General features: G+C 31.0%; 2 protein-coding genes across 4 annotated transcripts in view; one reads left to right on the plus strand and one right to left on the minus strand.

Annotated features, from left to right (window-relative positions):
• The first annotated feature begins 1,198 nt into the window (after window positions 1-1,198).
• Window positions 1,199-4,399, plus strand: LOC111028763 (zinc finger protein 286A-like). 3 transcript variants are annotated; one of them, XM_022307516.1, is made up of 8 exons: window positions 1,199-1,577; window positions 1,678-1,747; window positions 1,866-2,104; window positions 2,157-2,455; window positions 2,521-3,440; window positions 3,504-3,735; window positions 3,796-4,044; window positions 4,117-4,399. In XM_022307516.1, exons 3-8 carry the CDS (start codon window positions 1,873-1,875, stop codon window positions 4,351-4,353), a joined length of 2,169 nt encoding a protein of 722 aa, XP_022163208.1. In that variant the 5' UTR covers window positions 1,199-1,577; window positions 1,678-1,747; window positions 1,866-1,872; the 3' UTR covers window positions 4,354-4,399. The 3 variants fall into 3 exon arrangements, with proteins under 3 accessions (XP_022163208.1, XP_022163210.1, XP_022163209.1); XM_022307518.1 differs by lacking the exon at window positions 1,678-1,747; XM_022307517.1 differs by lacking the exon at window positions 1,199-1,577 and having other exon boundaries at window positions 1,584-1,747.
• Window positions 4,400-4,635: 236 nt separating this feature from the next.
• LOC111028730 (carboxypeptidase D) overlaps window positions 4,636-20,033 on the minus strand; it is a 28,568-nt gene continuing 13,170 nt past the window's right edge. The window contains exons 7-21 of the mRNA XM_022307470.1: window positions 15,750-15,977; window positions 13,688-13,879; window positions 12,465-12,556; window positions 10,744-10,941; window positions 10,155-10,564; window positions 8,633-8,921; window positions 8,186-8,553; window positions 8,003-8,084; window positions 7,825-7,911; window positions 6,750-7,001; window positions 6,556-6,688; window positions 6,361-6,477; window positions 6,129-6,281; window positions 5,893-6,063; window positions 4,636-4,966 (exon numbers count right to left, since the gene is read on the minus strand). Of these exons, the coding sequence (XP_022163162.1) occupies window positions 4,881-4,966; window positions 5,893-6,063; window positions 6,129-6,281; window positions 6,361-6,477; window positions 6,556-6,688; window positions 6,750-7,001; window positions 7,825-7,911; window positions 8,003-8,084; window positions 8,186-8,553; window positions 8,633-8,921; window positions 10,155-10,564; window positions 10,744-10,941; window positions 12,465-12,556; window positions 13,688-13,879; window positions 15,750-15,977 (2,858 nt within the window). The 3' untranslated portion in view covers window positions 4,636-4,880. The remainder of the gene's footprint in view (window positions 4,967-5,892; window positions 6,064-6,128; window positions 6,282-6,360; window positions 6,478-6,555; window positions 6,689-6,749; window positions 7,002-7,824; window positions 7,912-8,002; window positions 8,085-8,185; window positions 8,554-8,632; window positions 8,922-10,154; window positions 10,565-10,743; window positions 10,942-12,464; window positions 12,557-13,687; window positions 13,880-15,749; window positions 15,978-20,033) is intronic.

The following is a 20,033-nucleotide window of genomic DNA, read 5'->3' on the forward strand; positions in this document are numbered from 1 at the left end:
ACCTCGTACATGTTAAATTTTGTGTTTTTACATGATTAAGAAAAACAAATTTTATCATAATATATAAAGGATTTTGTGAAACAATTTCGTCGCTTCAATTATCAACATTTTTAACTAATATATTTATTTTTTTTGTCGTCAATTTTCAATGTAGGTATCTATATAAGCTACAGCCTACAGCTACACCCAAAATGTGTTTTTCAACCTTAAAAAGGCTGAAAACTTAACTTAAATCAACCATGAATGAAGTTATTTAGGACATTTATCATAAAAATTATAACCAAGCTGTACAGTAGTAAATTTGTTTTGTATTTAGGATAGGCTAAGTGGACTGACATTGTTGTCTATTCATCGGGGCATATCCCACCAGGCACCATTTGGATGCTATTAATAATAAAATGACGCTAGGTCCTAAGCGATTAGATATTGTTTTGTAATCTCACAATAAAATGTTATTTAATTACCATGGATATTGGATAGTTAACAGTCCTTAAGTTCTCATGTGTTTTTTTATAACACTTAAGTATAAATTTTAAATTGTAATCATGAATAACTAACTGAGTGAGGCTATGTGGCTATGTGAGCAATTTATTAGTTTACTAGTGAACTGCTTACATATATAGTTAATCATGGGTTTATTATTATTACAAAGTTTATGATACATCATATAAAATAATTGAAAACTCATACATTTTACATAGACCTATACATTTAATATGGTATATTTATTTTATATAGAGAAATTGGGGGATATGGGGGGGGGGCAGAGCACCCCACGGATCTGTGTTCTGAAAATTATATGGACCCTCTCCGTGACTAAGTCCTAAATACGCCACTGCTCAACGCAGTACAGAAATATTGGTCTCCAGAAAGCTGTTCATCATAGGAAGAATACGTCTATATAAGGGTAGTACAAAAAAAAAACATGTATACTAAAATGTATGGAATATACATTACGGCGGCACCGTGTCAGCTACGCAATATTCGGTATAGGCTGAGAACCAATGGCTAACGGCTGAGGAATCAGTTGCTACTTGCTGGTAGCGGTTTACAGGGGCCACTTTTCGTGTCGTCGACTTTTTTTTATAGCGCTCTCGGTGCACATAATTATATAATACATATATATATATATCAAAATAAAAAGTTAATCATGAAAATATACATTGCTTAACTACATTTATTTCCGCTTGGGCGCTAGTTGTGCTTTTCGCAGGATGCGAATTGTGGATAAACATTGGCGACCAAAACTAATGCCATGTTGAATAACCTGTGTATCTTAAATGGTGCCACTCTATGCACTCACTGCGACCACGTCCGTCCAAATACCAATACAATGTTACCATAATACCGAACTCCGGTTAACCTTGCGCAACCAGAACGGTTAATAACTACGTTCTAATCGTCGAAACAATAATGGAGCCAATGGAGGTAGTTCAGTACTCAGTACAGACATTCGTCTGACGTCGTTAACGAAACGAAACGAACTGTCGTCCTACTATCCGAGTCATAGCGGTCAGTGATTCAATAACATTTCTGAAGTTACTAACGCGTTTAGGCGGTATATTTTAAAAATCCAGGTAGGTAAATTTTGTTATTTTCCTGAGTCAAATTGTAAATTGTAATTTGTATTGACATTGATTTTTTATTGTCAAAATGAATCGGTTTGGTGATGGTTAGCGTCATTTCCGGGGGTCGTTGGCAAGTTGTACATCCGAACTTAACACGACAACGATTACCTATCGAAACGGTGAGTTCGTGGGTTCAATCTATTTAATGTTATGTCCGTCGGTGTTTGTCAATAGTTTGGAAACTTACGATTTTAGATGCATTTACTTCAACGTTTGACTCGACTAAATTTGTTTCAGAGTTTTCATGGAGAGCGTCGCGTGCCCTCTTTGCTGTGAGGATAGGTTTTCCAACCAAGACTTATTGAAATATCATTTGTTGAGTTTGACTACAAATATTCAGTGTCCCTTCTGTGGAAAACAGTGCGATGACATCAACTCATTGGTTGTGCATTTGGATAAAATTTGCACCGATAAGGAAGATGAAGTTGATAAACCCACACACGACAGCAATGAAATGATCATCGTGTATCCAGATGGCAAGTCGAGTGTCCCAGTATTGTGCAACTGATTTTTTTTTTTTTTAACTAGATGACGAACCTGAACCGGAACCAGAGAATGAAATTGGAGAATTCGATAATCTTGTGGGAGAAGAAGATTATCAGAATGACGACCGGACAACTGATACTGATGCAGAAACTGGAGTTAAGAAATTTATTGAAGAATTTACTATTGATGATCCAACTAAAATGTTGCGACCACCAGAAACAACAGAAACCAAATTTCTCGAAGAACCACATCCTTATCACTGTTCTGAATGTAATATACATTTTCCATCAATACAGGAACACATCAATAATTGTCACAAGGGTCAAGAAGTTGTGTTCCAGGTTGGTTTTTTTCAAAAATAAATAGTACGCTTATTATTAAACCAATTATAAATTATTATGTGTAGGTAATTGAAGATGATGACCTCAATAATACATTAAAGGACAGTTCTGGTACCGATGCACAGATTCCTCAAATGGGAACTTGGGTCAAATGGGGCAATGGCTACTTTTATACAAACCATAAAGATGTGGCAAGGAAACACTTAGATGATAATAAGTCAGAAGAAACAACAACTTTAAAGACTATTTCAAAAGACTTAGTCGATACAAAAGATGAAAGTATAAAAATTGAAAGCAATGCACATCAAAATTATACCAGCATATTTTCAGCCAATAATTATTCTAATCATTGCATCACTGATTCATATGGCGATCGGTATTTTGATATTCCTGTTTATTTACTCCATAAAGTTACTGAGAAGGTTAATGATTATTTCCAAGTCGAAGCTCGTAAATTGAGCTTCAAGAAACGAATCCGTCTTATACGTTTAAAATCTAGTATTGATCAATTTAATATTGAGCAAATATTATTTCAAAATAAACCAACTAATTCCAACATTATTCCAATATTAGAAATAGCATCTGAATGTAATGAATACTCTCAACTAGAAAACTTGGAGGATTGTTTATTATTAACTTGGAAGTGTATAGCATGTAATGTAAAATCTGACCATTGGTCTAAGTTAAACAAACATAACTGCATAGATGATGCAATGGTGACCAAATCTAAAAAAAATGTTGATAGTAAAAGTCCAGCCATCCGAAATAATAGTCGTACAATTCCAAATGTTAGATCAAAGCATATTTGTCCACATTGTGGTGGAGAATTTGATTCAGAAGGTTATTTGAGAACACATCTTATGGTACACATAAATGATTCAAATAAATGTCCGTTTTGTGATCAACCAGTAGCACCTGAAATGATGGACACACATTTAATTGCTCATCAAAATCCGGAATTTTCTAACTTAAAGTTTCTATGCAAGTATGATTTGATCGTATTATGTATAGGTTTATTTTAAATTGTTTAAACCTTTAATTATTTTAGTATATGCAATAAATGTTACGATTCGGAATTTCGTCTCCGGTGTCATCAAAGAGCACATGAAATGAGACGTAAGCCTCGTGAAATATTGATTTGTGATGTTTGCAATGCCCAATTTAATGATAAAAACTCTTTGAAACATCATGCCATCACCCATATTGAACCCCCTGAACGTCTACGTCGATTACATGAGTGTCGTTTCTGTGGAAAAACTTTTGTTAAACCTATCGAGAAAGTAATTTTATTGTGTTTTCCGTTCTTTGTACCAAAAATTATGCTACATAACATATTCTAGGTAAACCATGAAAGAGTGCATACAGGCGAAAAACCCTTTGCTTGTCCAGTATGTGGTCGCTGTTTTAGGCTCAAAGATCTCGTTCAAAAACATATGCGTGTACACACCAAAGAACGCCCTTATAAATGCCGTCATGAAGGTTGTGAAAAAACATTCAGTGCATCAAGCAGTAGAGTCAATCATGAACAAGGCCATTCTGGCATCAAGCAATTCAAATGTTTTTACTGTCCTAGATATTTTAAGAATTGGGTAAGCCATAACTTAAATCAAATAAAACACACATTTACTATTATTTATTGTATTTTTGTATGTTTATTGTAGGTGTCGAGAAGTAATCATGTCCAAGAGCATATGGTTCAGCACAAATGTGAAATTTGTGATCGTTCATTTGTGTCATTTTGTAATTATAAGAAACATTTGAAAATGCACTCAGATGGACGGCTCAAATTCAGTTGTATATTATGCCGTCAAGCATTTGGAAGACAACTGTTTTTAGATAACCATCTGAGTAGAGAACACGAAATGAAAACAAATAAAGAAGAAAATACAACTGAATAGTTTTTAATTTTATATCAAAAATATAAAATACTGTAAATAGTTTAACATTACAATTTGTTCAATAAACTAGTTTCACAATTATAAAAATATAAATAATTTATTAATTAAACCGGAATAGTTATTAAAAGGTTTGTACAGTTATAAATTTCAAACTAATTAACAAGTAATAATAAATGTGGTGCAAGTTATGGTTGATCTTCTTAAATAATGACTTAAATACACTTTTTAGTATGTATTAGGTGTAATTTTAAACATATTTGTTATAGATATAAATTTATAAAATAAAAATGTCGCTAACCAACAGGTCAGTTTAATAATAATTAATAAACCTTAAATATTAAACAATTAAGGATTGCACTTCTAGTGTTACTTAATAAAACATAGATTTCCTTTTACAACAACTCAAGCTCATACTTTCAGTGATTAGTATATAATGGAAATTCAAAATTTTGACTTGGCCCCCTTGAAGTATAGCACATTAGGCATGTTCTAAAAATGTACAACAAAATATAGTGGATCTTAAATGATTACCGGACATAACAAGATACTGAATCTTCTGAACTATCTGTGAAACTTATGTCTGAATCATCGTGATATGGCCTTGTCACAGAATCTGTAAATTATAGTTAAATTATTACATTTGACATCAGTAAAACAATATAATTTTTAAAAAAATAGCACTCATAATAACAATTTAAGTAGTTTATAATATTTTCCATATTAAGGTTGATAAATTAGAATGCATGAATCAGAATTGTTGACTCAAAATACTTGACAAGTGTATGAATATGTGAAAATATGTGATAAATTTATAAGTTAAACCTTTGTTGTAAGGTTGTTGACTTGTTGCTTGACAAAAATAAGAAAGTACTTTATTTGAATGCATTATTGTAGACAGCAATAAAAGGTATGTCTAATTATTGACAAACACACCAGTAGTTTTAATTGGAATGTCACAATAATTAATAGATACAATTATTTTAAATTAATAATAATTCAATTGTTAATAAAATAATATTATTAATATACTGTTTTAGATATTTTTTAAATTATTTAGTAACTGTTAGTAAATTCATAGTTTTAAGTTAAGGGAATTATTAGTTATTAAATGTACACCAATACAATCAAGATATATTGATTGTAAACTTTTGAAAAGTCATCTGATCTCTATTCTCCATTGATATTTTGTAAAACTTTTGAGGCACAATTCAGTGTTACTCGAAATTGTGCTTAAAGAAAAAAAATTTAAATAAATATTCCATTGAAAAATAAAAGTAAAACTGTTCAGTTTGAAATTCGATGTAAATCTAAATGCTTTAAAACTGTCCTATTTATTTACAAAAAAATGTTTATCTTAAAACTTTAAAATAAGTACAAATATTTGATCACAAGGAATAGTCTCTCATTAGACAATTAAATTTACAAATTCCATACATAAATAGTACATGTCATATAAGTAAATACCAAATACTACATTTATGTATCAACATTTTCACCTTGAGGCCCGGACTATATTTAAATATTTATTAGTTAACTTACCTTTAATGACTGGGTTGCGAAATAGTTCCACTTCATCATCATCATCAAAAAGATAAGGTTTTTGTGGCAGCAATGCAAAGCCGTTTCTATAGGCGAATGACGACGGTCTTCCCGTTTTCCATCGAAGGTAAAAATGATACCAACTTACTCCAATAATAGAGATTATAAAAACTAAAAATATAAGAAATAAGTTTGAAATTTGTATCTAAAAAATTATATTTTTCGTTTTAAGTTACCTGTAAGGACTATAAACATCAACCTTGGCATATTAAAAACTCTCTCATCTTTGATTAATTTAAATATCACTGTCTGAGGTCTGTCGTCTTGAATATTTATTGATTTTACGGAAGTATAATATCCATGAGCATTTACTCGTATAGTTCTGACACCTTTATAATACAATTTAATATAATTACAGACCATTAATTGACCTTAATTAAGTTTAGGTAAAAATAACAATAAATTCACCTTCTCCAACAGATAATTTATAAGATCCGTTATGATAACTAGTAGACATCGAAGAAGATGAATCGTCAGTTATGATAGCACCCTCTATTGGTCTGTTTTCAATATCCATAATAGAACCTAATTCAATACATTTCATAACATTAAAAAGTTTTAAAAAAAGACAGTGCTATTTACATGTCAATAATTAATACTTACCCTTTACCAGTGTGTTTAATTCTAAAGTTGCAGATCCATGGCCAACATGTGCCATGATAACTTTGATATTGGTAATGATTCCTCGGTGCACACTTATTGGTATACTTTTCATCAAATATCCAGTTGCCTTGACCTAAATAAACACAGGTGAACTTTCGATCATATTTTTCATAGTCTAAAATAACTTGACTCACATGAATATTATATAAACCTATTGGTAGGTGTGCCTTAAAAACAGCAGAATTAGGAGTGACTGGATAAATGTCAGCAAACATATCTATTGTTACAATTGCATTCCGAATAGGTTTGCCTAATTTGTCAACAACTGATCCTTGAACACCTTGAATGTTTTCTATAATGACTTTGAGCATATGGAAACTTTCCATCCAAACAAACACTGTTTCTAACGGATCTATGTAGTTACAGCAGGTTAAACGTAATGCCATCTGAAATAATTGATTTCTTAGTTTTTCTATATTGAGAAATAAGAGGATACCCAACATGCACGGTGTGATATCTTTGTCTTACAAATATTCAACATGACAAATCTGTGTTTAATAGAACCAATTTTGTGTTGTTAGATTTGACATTAGAGTGAATTTACCTATTATAAAATTTAAAGGTAAGAGTATTATGTAGGACATTATTTATATTAAAATAATAAAGTAAATATTAAATTTTTAATTAAGTAAAACATTATAATTTTAAAAACTCATAACTCACTTTAATATTGAAATATCAATAAAAGTATGAAATACCTTACATAATATTCTCACCATAAACTAGATAATAATTAATAGGTCAATTCACTGTTATAGGCTAGTGCGGTTTTATTGCTGTAAAATCCTAACACTTATTAATACTTCCTTTAAAGAACAGTGGACAATTTTTTTAGAAATATGAATTTCTTCAATACATAATATGACTGAACAAAAATGTAGTAAAAACTGAAATTTGTATAATATTTTAATATTGTCAAAAGTTCAAACTTTGAACAAATGATCCGACGGTTCTCTAGAAGAGGTGTGAGAAATGTTATTATTTTTACAGAATTAAAATTAAACCTTCAAAGTCTCATAATCTTATCACAGCGGAGGGTCTAAAAACAATATTTTGACTGACTAGAACCACCTTAATACTAACGACATAAAATTGATTCTGCTGAACACAGATTTGCTATGTTGTAGGTTTGTAGGATGAAGACCACACATGCAGACTTTGGGTTCACTTAAGTTTTGACTTGTATAAAATTATATATTTTCAACGTACGGTTTTAATTTTTAACACATTATTGAATGTATCCAACACGTTTTGTTTAACATCATTGATTTTACGATCTAACGGCTCACCGCAAGTCTAAACATAATATAAGAAACAATTATAATAATAAATTAAAATATTATATTTTTAAAATGATAGTATTTTATAAGATTAAAAGATTACATACATTTTTTAAGTTACTATAGTATAACTCTTCATAGTCCTGTAGTATTATGGAAATTGTGTTCCTTGGATGAATTGTAGGACCCCTATAAAATAATAAATATATAGAACATTAAATACTGTTAAAGTGACACACCTATAGAACTAATAACAATATAACATGATTATGGTAATGAGGTACACTAACTTTATTGAAATAGATCCACCTTCCAGACTGAACATCATGTCAAACTGTTCTCGTTGTAACATTTTCCACAAGTTATTAGTGGTCTTCTGCTCATCTTGTTGGCCAGTAGCTATCAATAGTGGTGCGGTAACTACTGCTTGATCATCAGTCGAACATATCTTTTCATAAGAATTCTCATTTTGTTCAAAGTAGGGTATAAAATGTAACACGACTTTTGATAAAAATGAAACTATGTCCTTATCCTTCTTTCTGTAACCCTCAACGTAATGTCTAGCTAAAAATAATAATATCTCCCGAGTAGCAGGTTCATTGACGTACAGCCCACCCAAAATGGCAATTTTGAACTTGAATTCGTCGGGCGACCCCACCTATATGCGGACAAAAAGAATAAAAGTATTATAATATGCCACATATTGCTATCATTAAATACATCAATTTTATCCTTACATTTTCAGTGACTTTAAATTGAATAGTTGAACTTTCTGCTGAATCACGGTCTAAAGACCTAGGCGTCATAACTAATTCGGCTACATTCGACAAACTATTTTCCAATTCCGTAAGATTGCCCAAAAACAATGCTCTCGTATTGTAATTGTTCATTTTAATTAAGTTCGATCTCAAACCAAAATCGTTGACTTCAGACCATTCATCGAGGTTTTCCTTTAGCAACGTAAAGTTCAACCAAGTGGGTGTCGTGGAGTTGTACACGTGGACGGACTGAGTTTTCTTTTTGTACCTATACAAACCCAACAAAGAAACGAGTTCTTAAACCTGGTGAAAATGAAGCCTCGAAAAGATAATAAATTGTCGTTTGCGGCTATGCACAAATTATACAATAAAATTGTTTATTGCAATAGTATACAATTTAGTAAGAATCCCAATCACACTAGAGGGCTGAATCATGACACCAAAACTAATCATTTTTAGCAGTAATTTTGTTTGAAAACAAGTCATTACTTGTAATACCTTACTAATTACTACAATACTCATTATGGTACTATTCTTACTTGTTTTCTGAGCTTGTCTCGTATCATTTATATAAATAAATTATGTCGAATTTAATGACAGTCAAATTATAAGGGTGTCATACACTATATAAGCAAGGCTCGGAGTGTGTAGGAGATGCATCATGCATATTATTCTAAATACTATCGATTTATAGCAGATCAAGCTATAAATCTGAGTTACACACTTAAAAGTTTAAAAATCGAAAATTTAAAATGCATATTCCGTCAATTTAGGAAAAAAGTGAATATTTTTTGATTTATTATGCAAATTTAATATTTTCTAAAAATAATTGATCTTTTTCCTTCTTAAGCTGTATATTTTAATGATAAAATTGAAAACTAAACACAAATTTTTTAATGTAAGTATTTATTGTTAAAGTTGCAGTCGACTGTTAATTTAACGACAACAGTACGATATGCATTTAATCTCTATCGCACTAATATTCATTCTGATGTACTATTTTTGCGAATATATTTTTCAAACTTTTTTTCAGGTCAATAAAATGTCAAAAAGCAAACAGTTTTCCGCCACATTTAAAATATTACAAATATATTTTTCTATATTCTAAATTCTTTTTAGACTTTAGTGCAAATTAATAAAAAAAAATAAAACGGTTTTTTTAAATTTTAAACAATTTTTGATTTTGTATTAATTTGTTTGCATATTTGACATTTTTTAGCTCCTATAACTTTCGATCCCTAAATCTATAAGTAAATTTGATCAATAAGTAACGACCATTTTATTTGTTACTTCGAAACACAAATAGGAACAAATGAAGTGTTATGATTAGTTGTGACTAGGGAATCATGGTTCGGAATTAGAAGATGTACCTATAAGCAATACAATACGAATTAAGCGTCCATAACATGAGAAAAGGGCATTTTGTATGTAATAAAAATAAATTAAATGTATTAAGCCTCAATAAGATTCTAAGCAGCAAATCTAAACCGTCTCGTCTTACCCATATGCCGTTACCGATATTTCGTAATCTCCCGGCACCAATATTCGCCAGTAATCGCCATCGCTCGCCGATTTCACGGGGTGTTCAATGCCCACTACCGAAATGTCCGCGTTACGTACACCGTGCCCCTGGGCGTCCAGCACGAATCCCTTCACACCTCTGTTAACTTGTTCCATGAACGTGAGCAGCGACTCGCGATTGTCCAGCCAGTAACCTTCCAGATCCCTCTGAAACGGAAACTTGGTGCAGCCCAGCTCGAACGTGAGTTCGAAGCAATTCGTGTTTAAGTAGTTGAAGTCTTGCATGCCGCCAACCACGCTGTACCACGAGGCGCCGTTGACTATCCCGTCTTTGAACGACGTTGTATCGTTTGCGCACTTATTGCTATCCAAATGCATTTTCGGATGGTTCTGAAAACAAACGAGCATGGCTAATGATTTAGTATAATCATATTGATTACAACATAATTAGTGTTGTCATAAGCAAGGGATATCAGAAGTAGCACAGACTTGGACATTTTTCTCAAAAGGGCCAATTACAATGTTTATTTTTTCACAACGATTGTCAACGTCGATTAGTGATTACGAACCATAGAATATGTTTTGGCCAGTAGCACGAACACGTCGTTGTCGGGAGTATACGACGCCTGTGGATTACGGCCAATCGCGCTGCTGTCGAAGGGGTAATTGGCCACGAGAGCTCCGCCGTGTAGATTTGCGCTTAAAACGAACGGAATGCTTTTGATCCATTCCACGATTGCTTTGGTTTCCGGTTCTTGTTTTGATAACTGTAAATGACGGGGAGATTTAAAAGATTACAAACAGACGCATATAAATAAGTATATAGGTATAGCATACATATTCAAACTATTCAAATATATGATTTAGACAATTTTGGATACTTAAAGGGAATTGGGCCTAATATTGAACGTTGTAAAAACAATAAACATGTGGATAACAGTGAATTATTAAATATTAAAATTAAATATAAAACATTTTTTTATGTTTGGAAAATTGTTCAACAAATTTATCAGTCTATTTTCTTATATTTATGAGGTACTAATGTTAATAATAATTAAAAAATTAACCAACACCTACGCCATGCATTAATACAAATGGAAAATAATTGTAAAAGCCCAAACGGGTTGACCATTGATGCCTATACGGCTATACTGGTTGAGTGTTGCTATTTTAACTATTCAAAATTCAACTATTATACCACATAAAAAACGAATAAACAAAACCCGATGTCCTGATTCCAGGTAAAAAAATTGATATACATATTTATAAGCAATAATAACAATAAAAAGGTAAATTAATATATTATTAAAATAATAATAACTATTATTATTTTTATTTTTATAATCTAATCCCTTATATTGTATATATTGATGCCTCCTCCTCCAAAAGTTAAAGTCCCGCTGGATTCACGCTTATACTTTTAACTTTATATTTTTTCAATCCGTGGGATGATTTGCAGCTCCCCTATTGCCTATTCTAATGGTCAGTCTTCCAGCTCCCTAAAGATGTTTTTTAATTAGTCTGACAAACGTGTTACGGGGTCGCCCAGCCGCCCAGGGGTTTTCCTTCAAGCATGCCGTATATTAATATACTACGTAGTTCTTCTGGACGTATAAATGTATATTGTACATCCTACCATTTTCTATTTTCTAGCTCGCGGTGTCCATTAACTATCGTTTCTCTCCGACTATTCCGAGTACATCTTGATTACTTTTTCACTTTATCCAGTTCATTCAATGCACATGTTCCTAGCACCACATTTCTATAGTGCTCCTAGTACCTTTCTTTTAGTTTTATTTATGACCAAAGTTTCACAGCCGTGTAGCTCTATAGCACTATATTCATATGTTTTGACGAGTCTTTTCTTAATGTTAATGTTTAATTTCTTGGATGTCTTTGCAAGTCCTCTGTCTTTTTTCGAGTGTATTTGCAAATTACTATTCTACTGTAATCATGCTGCCTAGATATGGAAATTCGCTAACTAGGTTCAGCTTGTGGTTATCTAACAACATTTGTGGTTTCATTTAGCATCTTGGTATTTTCATTTATTTTCATTCTGAATGCTCTAAGTGTCCGTTTAATTTTAACGATAGCACGCTGAATATCTCCTTCATTCTCGTTTATTAGTACTACACTACTATTATTATATACATATATCCTCAACGAAACGTAGGTATCATGGAAATAGTTTCACCGATTTGTAATCCAATTCCCTGCCTCGTTATAGTTTTGCTACAGGTGTTATATTTATTTATTCGTAATTGTAACATGTATATACATAGGTACTCACGCGCAATGAATGTCTATTATCCGGAAAATTACGATTCAAGTCAACTCTGTTTGCATTGTCGCGGCCCACCACGTCGTTAACGTCTTCGATCCCTGCGGTAAACAACATCATTATTATAGGTACTTAAATAGGAATACTCGTGTGGTAATTAAGTAAGTTACTACTTTAATCTATAATTCATATTACGGAAAACAAATTTAATTTAGGATGTTATGCAATATGCTACCCATAACTCATAAGTATTAAAATATTCTAAGCAATAACAATTGCTTTATTATGAATTAAATTAGTTTAAAGTGTTTCTCGTCACAAACATACTATACCTACATATTATTCATTATAGATACATAGTTTTTTTAAATTTCAAAAAAGGGTACATTATGTGAATATCAATTTCGTATGATTATCATATACTTCTAAACACGAAACTAGTGAAACTATTAAATCAACAGTTTTTTTTTTTTATTGAACTTAAGCCCGGCGACTAAGGCCATTAACTGTGGTAGGGGTAAGGTTGACGCGGTAGGTTATTTTTTACGATTGTGACGGTAGGTAGCAAACACGTGCATGTGTGGCAAGGTTTTTAACTACATACTATGAATCCGGGTGGTCACCCATCCGGGAGCTATTAGGTGTGGCCGTTACTTACTCCCAGTCGAATTTCGCGACTGGCAGTAGCCATGCCACAATCAACAGTTTTGTCTTATCACGATCCTGAATTTTACCAAACTAAACAGACTTGTGTAATAGTACGTATACATGGTTGAATTAATAATAAATACACCAAAGGGCAAAGGGTAATGGTTTTATCTGTACCCCAGTAGATAGGCGCCACAGGTACAAATAAGAAAAGGGGGAAGGGGATAAATACCTCCAAAAATGTCAATAGCCGCCAAACATTTCCTACAATTATTTTAAGCTTATTGAATATTATTATATAGCATAGATTCAGCCCCCCGAAAAAAATCTCAAACACAATTTGCACCTATGAATTATTAGGTACCTTAATTGTTCGTATGATTTGTACATATTTTAGACTTTATACGGTATTATAATAAATTAAAGTTAAGAGTTTTTTTTTGTAAAACAATCGTAATTTATTTTTAACAATCTTTGCCCACATTTCCTAGAAGAATGTCGTCTGCGAGTGCCCATGCTACAATTTCCTGTACCGGATGGCTTGAAGGTCCACCGAAATTACGACGACATATTATTATTAATACCTTGATTGGATATTTCGTATCCATCCGGGTTCATCGTCGGCATCAGATGTATCCGCACTCCATCCACCAACCGGGTGACACGTTCGTCAATGCCGTAGTTCTGACACAAGTACTGGGCAAGCAACAGCAACATTTCCCGACCGATCACTTCGTTCCCGTGCATGTTGGCCACGTACTTGAACTCCGGTTTGCCTAAACCAGATACATATAATATTGCTGCTGGCCGATTCATCGGGCACGTTCATATACGCAATTATTTTATAGCGGAATTATGAATGTGTATCGGGTTTGCGTGTGTAGGTTTTTTTGGTGTCTGGCGATACTTTGAAGCTTTTAATCTACAACTCTCTTTTCTTGTTGAAAATATTATCTAGTTGATACTTTGGGTCAGGAGTGGACAATTATAATTTCATTTTAATAATTGGGGAAACTAACAAGACACATCGGGAAAATGATGATATACTTGAACGACATAAAACCGAATAATATACGAATAACCTGCCAATAATAATGAAAGTAGGATAATAAGAACTCAACAAAAAACTTATATGGATTTTATAAATAAAAAATTGAATTATACAACAACAATCAAATTGATAGATATAATTTTGTAAAAAGTTTAGCTTCATTTAATTATATTTAGTTTTAATTTAAATCATAATTCTATACCAACGACGACGATTTTTGTTGTAAATTGTCTTTATTATTATTATTTTTATTAGATTATTAGTTTTTGGCCATTATTACTTAGATTTAAAATAATTTATATAAATGTTAGTGATACATCGTTTAGTTACGCTATTTCCAGTATTACCAATTATCCGTGTAATATTATTTTTATTCAACTTCAATAACATATTATTTTGTATTTAAACCATGAACAAATAAAAACTTATGTGCGGAGTTACAGAGTAAATAAAAAACCTTGTATGAGAAGTTAAGGTTAATATTAAAAAATGGCCACGATGCATGCGCAGTTACGGTGGCATGCACCGACTTTTTTTCTCTATAAATGTTTGAAGTTTAAATTTTGACACCATTTAGTATACAAACGTAAAATGCATATTGTATATATATATATATATATATCATAAAATATCTTAGCAAATCGAGACTGACTTGCTGACACGCTACCTCTCATCATAATCAATTTCTGTCATCGCATTTAAATTTAACACATATATATTAGTATATTACACTAGTGACTCAATTATGAGGTAAACTCATAACTTACTTTACAACAGATCGAGTTCACCTTGTACTTCCTTAAATATTAAGCTTGTTTAATTAAACTGGAGCATTTTAAAATATAAATCTTCATATTCTTATCGAGTTAAAGGAAATATCACATTTGAAATATTAATATTTTTAAAGAGTTTAAAATTTGCAACAACTATACAATGGCAATTACAATTTTCAGAATTTTTTTTTTGAATAAAAATTTTATTTTGCAATTTGAACGAGTATAGTATTACCTTAGTTATAAATAATAATTCCTATTCTTGATGTCCTAAGAATAATATACTCTAATAGCCTAATGGATACAATTAGTGTGCGCAATGCGCATATTATATAATTTGTGCAGTACCTATATTTAAATTCAATGGATAGATGTTATATCTATATTTTATCTATTATACTAAGGATATTAAGTATACAAATAATGTTTATAACCTATTAAATATGAATGTATTATTACACAATTAGGTGTAATATAGGTATCTAAAACCAATGTAATTTGAATTTTGTTAACCTAACCTAGCTGGAGTAGTAATGGCCGCTTTCTAATTTATGATTTAAATATTAAAAATGTTTTTTCTTTTTTTTAGTTTTTATGTTTGATAAAATATTGCATTAATGTCAGATGAATAATATATAATAATTAAATGCCTGAAAAAAAATATTGTTTCAAAAAGGAAAAAAAAATTAAAAATTATCCAAAAATATGATTAATTGGCTAAAAACACAAAAATCAAATAATATAAAATAAATTTTACAAAGATTTCTTTAATGGAAAGGTGGAGCTAAAACACCACCCTCCCACCACCTAAGTAAATATTACCAGGTTCGTGTCGTCCGGGACTCGTGGACACTTCGAGCACGTACAAGTCTCTTCCTTGTACACTTTTGCCCACGGTGTATAGTCGGGTGATGTTTGGATAGTTGACGTTAATCAAGTTCAACGCGGATACGAGCCGTTCGTAATTGTGGTGCACAAACTCTACGGGAATAGGGAAACCATCACCATCTCTCTGTCCTGACTTCGTCTCTATCGTACTCAAATCGACAGCTGAAAGAAAAAAAAGTGTTACCTGTATATATATTATGTAGCTTATATAGGAATTATGTCCTCTTAAGGACATCGGAAACGGGCACCGGTCCCCAACGATATTTTTTAACATTAAAATAAAATTACTAGGAGGCAGGCTCATTGGTGTGTAAGTGTTTTACTGATTTTGACTTGAACTACCAAATCAATTTCTTTACTTTTAAGTTCACATATATGCGAGTTCGCAAAATATTCATTAGCCGACTAAAGAGCGCGTCAAAAAAATAACATTATTTCCTTACAAGGACTGTTCACTGAGAAATAGTTTTTCTATTTTCAGTGCGTGCCCGATGGCCTTACTAATGCACACGTCATAGTACGCACAAACGCATCTACAAGCTGTTATACAGCCAAGTGCTTGATTTGGGAAAAAATTAGAAATATGATGCAAACATGTAAAAAAAAATGTGCATACCTGGTTATTTAAATTTCTAATTGATTAGGATACAATTAGAAGAGTTGGTACGCATAAATATTTTTTTTAAAGAAGATCGACTCCACCCTCAATTGAAACACTGAACTACATGTCTACATCATATAATTTGTGTCTCCTGCAATGTCTACACACCTACCCTGTCAATATATCTACCCATGTCCTCGATGCGTAAGACTTAAAATATCAATCTATGTAAGTGTGTATAGTTATAGATATTTATTTATAAGCACCTTAATAACAATTAAGTGTTTTCTAATTTTAATTTGTTTTTTTATCATTTCGTGTAGCGTTGTTGCGAAAAACTTTGTCATACATGCACTCGAAACAGTGGCGTTGGTGCATACTATATTTAGAAATTATTTTCAGTATAAGGGCCAATTTTACTACAAATTTACATTTTAAGGGGTCTGGATGATGTATGATACATATAATTCAAATAAAAAATACTTAAATGGTATAGGTTATTTCAAAGGTTTACAAAACAGTTTTGTGATACAAAAATTTAGAAAATTAAATTTGGACTGAATGATAGGTAATGGGGCTGAAACAAAATGTTTAAAATGATTTTTTTTTCATGACATGAATAAATATGTCCTACCCAAAAGTACACACCTATAGTTATTAATTTAGTAATCTAATTCATTAATAAAAAAGTATATGACAAAATAAAAACAAATAGTACCTAAACAAAGTCGGTAACTACGATGACGGAAATCACTTTAAAAAAGTAACACTCAGCATTAACATTTTTACGTAATCAATTGATCATAAAGATCAATGGAGACATGGAGTGTTTAGGTTTAACCCCTCCCCCCCAAAAAAAAATTCAATTTTCATACTCTTAGAATTACGGAGTACCTGCGGATTTGTAATACTAAACCATGCTTAAAATTCTTAAATTAAACATTAATTTTCACAATGGGCTATGGCCTATACCTACACCACTGATTCGAATTGTGTATAGACTTTAATGTAGATGATTACCATACCCAAATAATTCACAAGAGATCACTACGACGTTGGATTTCACCTTTTTGACGCATTATAAAATACAAAGAAAAAAATTTGTGCTAACTGATTAAGTAAAAAAACAATGTTCATTTATATAAACATATTGTAATTTGAATTCGGGAGACGTACAAAGAGTATTGTACGAGTGATGAAAAAAGAACAAAGTGTATAAAATGAATATACATATTTATTGGAGCTTGATGGTTTTCAATTTCAAAATGTCAGCGATCTAAACCACCGCCATGCCATCACCATACTGCAGCTGTGGATACTCTATTATGTGGTTTGATAATCAGGTGGTAGGAATATACGTGTAATAGGTTCGCAAATATAATACCTATTATAATAATATACACAAAGCACGTAGTGTCGTGACCAGTGTTATTTTATTTGACAACTAATATTATTATCTATCAAAAAAAAATAAGAAATATTAATGTTATTCGCTTGTAAGTTGTAAGATAGGTATATAGGTGAAAGTAAGTACAAGCGCGTTTTTATTTCGCATACGTCTCTCGTATTACGTTTAGCCATTTGATCATCCGACACACCTCGTCGTTTCGCGGCCAAATACTTAACTTCATCCCAATTAACAGTTATTTTAAAGCAGTTACGTGCGGCTTAACAATATGTATATACAAGTGTGGAAATGACCAAATTACCTTAAAGAAAAAAAAACAACTATTTGCTACAACAATAATTACTCATTTATTAATCATATATATATATATGTATATAAATCTTACAACCGTTACGAGCAGTTATATCATACAACACGCAATAAGTAAAATAATAACATTTTCTTTAAAAAATTTGAATTTGAATAAAAAGTATATAATAAAAATACATTTAAAAATAATGATAAATGTCTAAATCACATAATATATATTATATAATACACATATACATATGCATATGTGAAAATTACATAATTATATCATTACTACAAATTATCTGAAGACTTATAAGTTACATACTAGATAATTTATAATAAAATAATATAAGATAATCAATAGAGATTTATAACAAATAAAATGTTGATGATTAACATATAATATACGTAGATAGATCATAGATGCCAGTGATGTTATATACATTTATAAATTATTAAAGTTGGTCTAAGCCCCTCCACCACTTTTTTCAGGTCTTACTTAAAAATAAATGTATGGAATGTATTGATATTTTACTATTAAAAAAAAAAATTGAATTGTATTCATTGTTGTTAATAAAATTAAATATAGCTAAAAACTGTTAAACATACTACATACAAAAAATGTACCATATACATTTGACATAGGTACTGTAAAAAAAGAAACAACTAAATAAACTCATGCATTTTTTGGTCAAATGTAAATCTGTATTTTACTTAGTGTGATGTTAGGTCAGGTAAGTTGTGAAGTAAAGGGAAGAAATGTGCAAGCAGTTCCCCTGTAATCAGTGTTTAGGCAAAATAAAAATTAAGAACTTTGGTAGGTTTAACCATAAGTTTAAAACTATTGTATTGTTCTAAGTTAATAGAATATTTAGTTGTTATGCAAATAATTACTAATCAGCTTGACCATCATGATTCATATTATTTCTAAAAAATGAGATGCACAATCTACATTGATGAACCAATTTGCACAGAGGTAATTTTCACTGCCTTTTATAAGTAACAATCCTATTGAGCTTTCTAAAGAGAAAACATTTACAAGTAGGTACACAATAAAGATGGAAAAGCAAGGAAATTAAGCAATAGAATAAAATATAAAGGAAACCTACTAACAAGGCTGCCAGCAGGTGGAGGAGGAAAATGGAGCCATGCCCCAGTTTTAGTTAATATATGTTATATTATTTACGTTATATATATATGTCATCAATGGAAAGATAAAATATTTTTTGTTGACTACCAAGAAATATTTTTTCGGGCGGCCTTGCTAACAAATTATAAATAGTAGAGCTTGGTTGACTTATTTTATTTCTTAGTATTTTTAAAACAAATGAATTATATGCAATGTTAAATCTTACCAAGCCTTATGATTATTAATATCTCTTAGGGATTTAATACATCATATCATAATCTTATCTTAAACTCAACAAGCACTTAATTGAATGAATGATTATAATTCATAAAATAAATATAATTATACTTTTATTTCATAAATACATTATGTAAGTTTTGCCAATTTCAATATTTGCTAATAGTATATATTGAAAAATTAAATCTAAGTTGAAGATCTAAAAAAATTTAACTACAAAATATAAAAGTTATAAATAATATTAAAAAAACATTATGTACCTATATATTTGTTTGTTATTGAGATTGTATATTATATTTTGTTATTAGTCATTAATTCATAAAAGAGGCAAACTTCCATTTAACCAAAATGCTCTCAGTCTGTCAACTGAACCATTAAATTTATCTCTATCACATAAGCCAACACCATTCACTCCATGTGGCCATTTACCCTTTTTTCCATCTGTATATTGCCATAAGACCCAATTATCCCAACCCAGTGGTAATTTAAGTGTTGTGTTATAAAGAGCTATCCATAATGGAATTTTTAATAAAAATGGGGTAGAGTAATTTT

The sequence above is a fragment of the Myzus persicae genome, unplaced genomic scaffold (genome assembly GCF_001856785.1).
Source record: "Myzus persicae strain clone G006 unplaced genomic scaffold, MPER_G0061.0, whole genome shotgun sequence".
Classification (NCBI taxonomy): domain Eukaryota; kingdom Metazoa; phylum Arthropoda; class Insecta; order Hemiptera; family Aphididae; genus Myzus; species Myzus persicae.